The sequence below is a fragment of the Olea europaea genome, chromosome 4 (assembly GCF_002742605.1).
Source record: "Olea europaea var. sylvestris chromosome 4, O_europaea_v1, whole genome shotgun sequence".
NCBI classification, from domain to species: Eukaryota; Viridiplantae; Streptophyta; class Magnoliopsida; order Lamiales; family Oleaceae; genus Olea; species Olea europaea.
Genome location: NC_036240.1, coordinates 20,049,200 through 20,058,647, shown reverse-complemented (window position 1 = coordinate 20,058,647; position 9,448 = coordinate 20,049,200). Strand labels below are relative to the sequence as shown.

The 9,448-nt window shown below is 33.5% G+C and overlaps 1 protein-coding gene across 2 annotated transcripts; it reads right to left on the bottom strand.

Moving 5' to 3' along the window:
• Positions 1-5,655: 5,655 nt before the first annotated feature.
• LOC111393957 (cyclin-dependent kinases regulatory subunit 1) lies at positions 5,656-7,053 on the bottom strand. Of its 2 annotated transcripts, none has more exons than XM_023019750.1 (4): positions 6,930-7,053; positions 6,746-6,848; positions 6,601-6,661; positions 5,656-6,066 (listed from the first exon to the last, which is right to left on the bottom strand). In XM_023019750.1, the coding sequence occupies exons 2-4, from the start codon at positions 6,796-6,798 to the stop codon at positions 5,932-5,934; spliced, it is 249 nt and encodes an 82-aa protein (XP_022875518.1). In that variant the 5' UTR covers positions 6,799-6,848; positions 6,930-7,053; the 3' UTR covers positions 5,656-5,931. The 2 variants fall into 2 exon arrangements, with proteins under 2 accessions (XP_022875518.1, XP_022875517.1); XM_023019749.1 differs by having other exon boundaries at positions 6,945-7,053.
• Between the last annotated feature and the right edge of the window lie 2,395 nt (positions 7,054-9,448).

The following is a 9,448-nucleotide window of genomic DNA, read 5'->3' as shown; positions in this document are numbered from 1 at the left end:
CATTTTGATTTCGGCACGTGGGGATGGATTACGGTTAGAGAGTACTTGCTGAGCTCGTGTGGGAGGCCCCTGCAGTAGTGACTGTTGCGTCGTAGGTCTATCTACTTCTTTTGGCTTGGTAACAAACTCCTGTAATCGACCTCTTCGAATTAAGGACTCAACTTCCTCTTTTAATTCTCGACAGTTATCAGTGTCATGACCCACCTTCCTGTGATATCGACAGTATCGTCCTTGATGGTGTTCTACCTATCTATCCTTCAGGATCATATGTCTACGAAATGCCTCTTTTTCATTAGCTTGCGTGAATACTTCTTCCAGGGAGGTTTTGAGTGGGTGGTAGATTTTTTCTTTCTCTCATGTCCTTCTTTCTTTCGGGCTGAGGACTGCAACTTAGTTTTTTCTCCTTCGCCGTATTGCTGAGGTCGGGTTCGTATCTGGCTTCCTCTTGGTCAGAGGTCGCTTTTTCAACACTTATGTATTTATCTGCTCAGTTCAGGAACTCGTGATAAATTCTTAGGCCGTCCTCGTGCACTGACCGCCAGAATCTTGTTCTGGGCCCTAGTCCTGCTAATACGGCCATGATTGCCTCATCATCAGATATTTTTTCTACTTCCATGGATTGCTTGTTGAATCTGCTCAGGTAGTTTTTGAGGGATTCACTTCTTCCATATTTAATGCTTACTAGTCGTTCTTTGGGCGTGGTTCTGGCCTTGGAACCCATGAACTGGGCCAAGAATGCCGTGGCGAGATCATTCCAATTTTTTACCGACCTCTGGTGCGTTCTCCTAAACCATCTCTGAGCTTTGTCTCCCAGAGTCAAGGGAGAATGCCCGGCACATAATTGTGTTGCTTGCCCCCTGTAATTCCATCAACGAGGTGTATTTGTTAAGGTGGCAGAGGGGATCACCATCCCCTTCATATGCGGCCATCTGGGGGATTTTCAATTTTTCAAGTAATGGTTCCATAAGGACATCCTCAGTGATGGAGAAATGTAGTTTGGTCAGATAATCTTCAGTGCCACCTTTGTTTTTAGCCTCCAGGTCAGCGATGCGTCTTTTCAGCACACTCAGCTCGGGTTCTGTTTGTTCCAAATGACGTTTGAGGTTGGTTTGTCCTCACGTAGGGGATAGTAAATGCTGGGTCCTCAATTTGTCGAACACACTCCCAGTCCTCCTCGACTCTGATTCCTTACTTCTGACCTCGTCAGTTCGGCTTTTTGAGGATTCTCCTCTTAAAAAGTAGAGAGTCCTCCTGTGGGGGGATGCCTTGCCTTTGTCCTTACAGGGGATTCCATCTTGGTAATTGGTGGGGACAAGTGGGCTTGACTCCGTTCCAATCGCCCTATTACATTTGTCAGTTTTTCCAGGGCTTCCTTCATGACGGTCATCTGAGGGTCTCATCGTTGTGGAGAACTCGGTGGAGTATTCGTTTCATGAGGGTGGGTGTGAGATGGGTTTCTAGAACTTGAGCTATGACTCATGGCTCTCGAATTTTGTGGAGAGAATGAGACTATTTTTCACAATTGGGGTCGTCCTTCTAGCGCCAAACTGTTAACGTCAAAATTAGCAAGACTAATCTTAAGCCAACTTTAAGAAAAATAGGGATTTATTGTTAAAAAAGATCACAAAATAGGTTGAGAAATTGTAATTGTGCTATGAGTTGTTATATGAATTCACTTTTTTTTTTTTTTACAAGAGTCCTATTCAACTCTTTATACATAGTTTCAGCCGAAATTACATCAAATCAATCAAATCAGCTACAGTACCGAGCTCGAAACTCGGGTCGTCGAATTCTCCTGTGATTGGTTGACGAGGCTGGTGGCCATGTGTCAATGTTTTCCCCAAGTAATGATGACCTGCAAGGAGTTTCAGATTTAGGACTTAGGATTGGCGGTTTTGGACGGTGATGATGTCACATGTGGCAAGTATATACAATTGATAGGGTGATATGACAGGGGTAATCATAACGTTTTTCTGAGATAACGACGGAGCTATCCGACCTGAGAGCATGGACCGAACTCACATTTCCTTGAGATGGGGTCAGCGAACTGTTTTAACATAAATCGGAGTTCGGTTGTCAACATAATAAATTATATTTTTTATATTATCGCATAATTTATTACACAGTTTTTTCCATTTTGAAAATTGTATTATACTTTACACATAAATTTTAAATAATAAATAGTATTATATAATAGTATAATATTTTTAATTGAAAATTTTGAAGAAGTTTAATTTTTTATTAATTAAATAAGATAAAACTAATAATTAATTTATTGATTAGATTTACTATAGTAATTTGTTTTATAACATAAAAAACTAACAATTAATATGTCCAAAATAATTTACTTTGTTCAAATTGATATTGTTTATAATTAAAATCTTGTCGAGTCTATGATTTTAAATGAAAATAATAAAGTAAACTAGCAAATACTTAGAATTGACAAATGACTATGGTTAGTATCCCACATTGAAAAATCACTAAATCATTGAAAGAGGAAAATCATTTAAAAAGCTAGTATCCCACATTAGAATATCACTAAAACATTCCAAAAAGAGTCACCTTTAAAAAGGAGTTAAAAGGAGCATCACTTAAATAAAAAAAAATTTGATTTGGGCATTCTAATATAATAAGTAAGCTCATCAAGATAGTTCAAATATTTTTTAAAATAATTAAATAATTAAAATCTTGTTGAGGCTCAATAAAGAAGCCATAATTTGGAATGATTATCCATTCTTAATGAAACAAGTTTCAAGGGCATATTCAGGAACAGTTGAACTTTATAGAGAAGGGCTAAAAGGATTGAGAGCTTCTTTCTTTTGCAATATAATTGCAACTCATCAAATGGTTTTGTTGTGTTTTACAACAATTCTTCTGTGACTAGGAATACCTAATGAGATTATGACATGTTGAGCACATTGGATTAGACTTAACGGGATTAAGAAGAAAGAAAAACTTTTGACAAATTTACGTATATGAGAATTAAACATGATTTGATGTGTCAATTACTATTGCCGTGTTTACTTTTATATCCACTAGAAGTTTAGTGAATATATGAAACATTGGGTTGTTGGATTGATCACATACGATTAAGAAGAAAGTATTTGTCGATTTACAATTGATGTGTCTTATAGATGTCGAACATGCTCTTATTTGTCGGGTTGACTATCTCTTTGTCTTATATATACCAAAATGCTCTTATTTAATAAAATTAATCTTGAGTCCCGACAAAGAAGAAAGAAAAAAGTACAATATGTTTGTGAGTTGACTATTGTCGTGTCTTATATACCAAACAAGCTCTTATTTAACAAAATTGTTACATAAAATTTCGACAAAGAATAAAGGAAAGCATGTGATACATTTGCAAGTTGACTATTGCCATGTCTTATATACCAAAGATGCTCTTATTTAATAAAATTGGCCTCGAGTCCCAACAGAGGAAAAAAAGGAAAAAGAAAAAGGCACAATATGTTAAAGAATTGACTAACATCGTGTCTTATATATATCAAACATGCTCTTATTCACTACAGGCTCCTCACACTAAGTTGGGCCCCACCTCGGTCCCACATGTAATAAAAAATTGCAAAAAGTAGGGTTGACCCACTCATTGTGAAGAGCCTGTGAAACACCTATAAGGTGTGTGGCCTAACAATATAGCCTAATTCTTTTATTTAGTCCCAAATCTAACAAAGTTTATAGTCTGGCATCATAAAGAAGAAAAATCACAAACATGTTATTTTCTGTCCATTGGAATAGGAGGAACACGATACCATAGAATTCAAGACTTATATGAAGAGACTAATCAATAATATTTATATAAAAATTCATCTTAAATGAAATAAATTCCTATTTGGCATCAAACTTATAAGAGTAACGCTACATAGCTCCTCTGGAATTGCAATCTCAATCTAAGTGACACTACATAATAAATTAAATATGAAATTAAATGAATTATTTAATTTTATCTATCAATTAATGTCACATTAACCTCATCTAAATTAGAGTACAACCTCAATGCCTTAACGTTTTATAGCCCTACTAAGGTTGCAAGCCCAATTTAAATGACATTAGATGATAGATTAAATAATATGAAATTAAATAAATTACTAGGTTTGCAACCCCAATCTAAGTAGCATTAGATGATAATTTACATGAAATGTAAAATTGAATAAATTATTTAATTTTATCTAACAATTAATGCTCCATTAGCACTATCTAAATTGAGGTTGCAATCCCATTTAGACTACATTTATAGTGAAATAAACAATAAATACAAACTTAACGGCCCTCTTCAAGCTTTTAACCACAAGCAATTAAAATCCATGTTTACAAATGATATATTCTAAAACTAAGGAGCAAAAATTTCAATTTTGGTACATAGGTGTGTAAATCATTGGGAGAGGATGTAATGTGCAAAGATTTATTAAACCCCTGCTTGAGCCCCATTTTTTTTTAAAAGAATGAATTTTTGAATAGTGTATTAATAAAAAATGTATGGTTAAAAAATAAAGAAATTTTTTTATTTACATGTAATATTATTTTATTGAATAATGAATTATTAAAATAATATCAAAATACTGTTGAAAAATATATTTATTTTTTTTAAATGAGGCTCAAACAAGGGCTAAATTTAAGTTTTTGCACATTCTCATGAACTCCAAGGTTTCTGCAGGAAAAGAATAAGACAATCCTTAATAAACATATTAATCAATGGCATATTGCATGTCTACCGGATGCAATAAAAAATAGGAAGTTGAAATCTTGACCTATGCTAACAAGTCCATTCCAATATCGTGCACAAAAAATGCAATGTTATCCCAAATATTGAGAAAAAATGTAGAGAAAATATATATTGGATGAACCATATCCTATTTCAAAGAAAGTAATGTTATTTGTAATCACTCATTACCATAATTGTCTTATGTGACAATAAATCACTAACCGCCACATATATGCCCTATAAAGCAATTGCAATATTAAATAACTGCAAATGTCATTATTCTTTCAAAGATGTAAAAAGCAACAGGCAATTAGGAAAGTAATCAATGCACATTCAGATATTTCCAATGCACACGAAGAATAGGCTGAGTTTATGAAGATAAAGTCTCATGTTATAATAACTTATCGTACTCAAGACCACAATATAAGAAGCAAAAAAGTAGCAATATTTAAATCCTAAAAATAACGTGCACACAAAAAATTCACATCACAAGTTAAAGATGAAGCTGAACCTTTTTTAAAAGCATAAATTTCAATATTTGTGCAATGAGAAAGCTAAGTTTCTCAAATAACTCACCATCAAATTACAAATCAAAGGAAATTCTTGTTCATATTCAGCACAATCTAGACCAAGCATAAAAAAATTCTATAGCTAGTAAGGAAACTATAAGCACTAATTGAAACATATTAAACTTTAATCAAAATCCTAATTATTATTGCACACATCTGACAGTTGCCAAATATTTTAAATGCCACCTTTCAAACGAAGCAAAATACATAACCAACCAAGAAATTATTAACCTATATCTTCAGACCTCCAGACCACTAATGTGCCATTTCACTTACCATTGCTCGGAAATATTGGATCCCTAAGATAAAAAGAGCAAATATGTGAAGTCTCTAGAACATTTAACAACTGCAAGGGATACCAAAACATGATAAAAGCAACAAAACCATTAACAATAAACCAAGAGTGAAGTAAAAAGGACTTCAGCACAGCATATGAAATACTACTAAACCATACTAGTGATGTCAAAGTCACTGAAATTCTCCATAGCGTATCACTAGACATTTTCACCAACATTCACTCAAAGTACAGACTATATTTCGTATTCTGATTTCATTTCTAAAAGATCAAACAGACAATATATGTAATACAACTTAAGAAAAGTGAAAACCAGAGTAAAGGCTATTCATCTGGCAAACACGTTTTTACTGAGCTTGGTTTTCCTGCTGCTGCTGATAATTCAGAGTCCTTCTGAAGAGCATGATGTGTGGTTCTGGTCGGTGAATTGCATAGTGAACCCATCCACGGCTTTGCTGAACGCCAATTGCACGCCATTCAGTCTAGCAAACATAGAGAAACAATATCTAAAAAGAATCAACTCAGTATACTCTTACTTGGAAAATAAGAACACCCAATTCCCAAACTTACAAGAATGAAACAAATGAATACAAATCTTCAGAAACTTTGTTTGTTAAGAAAAAATCAACTCCAGGTACATTTCTTGTAAAAACACAAAACCCAGTTCTCAAAATTACAAGAATGAAGAAAATTACAGACTTATAACGCAAATAAAAGACTATGAGATGAACTAAATAAAATATAGTGTAATCTTGCAGTTATCTCGCTAATCTTGTTTGATCAGGCAGAGAATATCAATGAAAACGTTAACTCGTTTATGATGTCATGTTTTCTGTTTCACAATGAAAACCAAATAAATCCGAATGAAGAATCTACATGTACTATAAACCTCAATTATATACGCATTTCGATTTTCTGGTTAACCAAGCCATGAAAATCAAACGTTCTCCTGAAAATTTGAAAAATCATAAATGTAAACCCTAGCTATATATAAGCAGAAATAGATAGATAATTACTTCAGAGAGAAGTCGATTCTTGGGAAGTAGTTTGGCCACTTCTGGTGGAAGAACCACGTGCCTGAAAATTCCATAATCCCCCAAAAATCATTCGAAAAATAAATAACCAAAGAAATGGAAAAAGTACGATAATTTAAAATCATACCTGTACTCATAAGTGTCATCGAAGTACTTCTCGGAGTACTGGATCTGACCCATTTCGTATTTACTTCAAACCCACTCTTCGCTTTAGTTCTTAAACTATCAGTCTGCAAAAATAATTGAAAAATTGAAACTAAAATTGAAGAAGAACCCTAGTTTAATTATCGAATAATTGAAAAACATCATACACGCGTGAAATGAACCTTTGATCTGGCGCGGGGAGAGTAGCTGTAGGGGGGAAGAAAAGATTGCGCAGAAAGAGAGAGAGAGAGAGAGAGAGAGAGAGAGTATTGTCGAGGAAGTCAGGGAGGATTAAAGTTTATTTTGGAAACAAATAAATAGGTGGTTTGATGATGATCGTCAGATTTAAATTTCAAATTATGAAAGTTTTCCCGCTTAATTGAACTGCTTTTTGTGGATTTGATTTGATCAAATATATTTCTTTAACAAATAAAAATGGAATCGCTATTTTCATAAATAGACCACATTTTAATTAAATCGAAAGCCATTGATTTTTACTTATTGTCATACTTATATCTTAACCTTTTTATCACATTTTTATTTCTAACATTTTATTAATTATAAAATATTTGTTCTTGATCATAATTTTCATCCAACTATTCTATTGTATTTTTGCATTATTATTATTATTATTATTATTATTATTATTATTATTATTATTATTATTATTTTGCTCAATTAAAAACACAATATGCAAAAGAGTCTTTTTACTCTACCTAAAAGAAAATTTAGGAGTGAAATCTTAATCAGAATAATTTATGTTTATTTTAGAGTAAAAATGCAATGAAAAAAGTTTGAGACCTAATGTAGTTAGTTAATAAAAATTGTGGTGTGAATATATTTAGTTAGCGTTTGTTTCTCATTTTTGTAAAAATGAGAATGAAAAATATAGTCGTTATGGATCCCGCACAAGAGATAAAAATTCAAATTTGATGACTTGATATAATTGATAACATTCATATTTTTCAATTTAATGGGAAAATAATGTGATGGTTATATATATATATATATATATATATCCCCATTTAAAATTAATTAGCCCTTGTTTGGGCTCAAGTAAAACCAAAATTTGGGAAAAAATATAATTTGGAATGATGTTTTCGAAGAACGTGCAGTTAAAAAGAAAGAAAATTTTAAATCTACTTGTAATATTAATTTATTGAAAAATGTGTAATTGAAAGGAATAGAGAAGATTGAATTTTGAATAAAATAGAATCCAAACAAAGGCTTAAATACACAAGAATAAAATTAAAATCAAATAAAATCTATCACCTTAAAATTAATCCACCAATATTTATCCTCATTAAATACTTTTTGACCTTTAATATTTTTTGGACTTTACATTTAACTAAAATCTTAGCATTTATAAAACACCTTCCACTTTTATTAACTAATTCTAGCCCTGTCAGTTACCCGTAGAGTTTGGATTAACATCGAAAAATGCTTGTGAAATAGGCCACTTGGGAGGGATTTTTTGGATTGGCGATCCTCAAATCAAATCTTTTCCGGACAACCTCAATATCATGGATGCCAAAAATGAAATGCAAGGTGTTATGGAGAGTGTCACAATGTTTCAAATCACTCCACCAAAAATTCCAGCAATCGCTCAAACAATTTGAAGCTTAATTGCTCAAAAAATGTTTTGAAATGACAATGGGTTAAAAATGTCCACGTCCACCGGTAGGCCACTAGCAATCCTAGGAACTCAAGAAAATTGAACAAAGGAAAATGACCTTAAAAAGATCTTAAAATGACACCGGTGTGGTGTCGGACGAAAACCCCCCTACGATCAAGTCAGTAAATCTCGTTGAAAGTTTGATAAATGCCAGATGGAAGAAAGAAGAAATGAATTAGAGTCTAGCGGATTCTGATACCTGAATGCTCGACCGACGGCTGAATTTATACGAGTAGGGTAACCTTCTAGGAGGGATTGGCAGGGATTCTCCGAGATTTCATGGTTGGCTGGAGCCAAATTTAATTCGATCTATTCAATTGAGATATCAGATCCGTTTGTAGATAACTCTCACCAGATCTGGATAGGTTGTAACGTGATCTATCTGAAAGATAGATTATCGGAGATTTCGAATTGACATGTGGGTCTTGGATTGCATATTCAGGTCGATTGTTATAATGAGTTGGGCCAATGATGGCGCGGTTGAATCGTCTGTAGACCCTGTTCTATGGTTTGGGCCACTTGAACTAGTAAGTTGATTTTTACCACTACAATTTGCCCCCCCCCTCCCCCCACTCTTTTATACGAGTTCTACTCGAATAGAAGAGTAATTCGAGTTCAGGGACGATCAAATCCTTAGTTGAGTGTGAATTCGGATCATAGGGCGGATCATTTGATTACATGGTGGTGTGTGAGAATCGTTCAGTCATTAAAAATGTCGTGGAGATTTCTAATCACTTTTCCAGCCGTGCGATTTTTTAGCTTGCGAGTCGGTTATTTTTCTTGTTCAGCACGACTCAATAGCTCTCATATGGCTCAGAGGTCAATGAAATAAATTTTTCTGAAAATTTATTGCTTGGCCCATGTGATGAACATCAAAAATTTATATTCATTATATAATAATATTATGTATAAATTATTATAATGTCTGCACGGCTCAAAAATCGTGCATAATGTAAAGATCACCACACGGCTCAATATTGTGTATAAAATTATAATGTCCACACGGCTCGA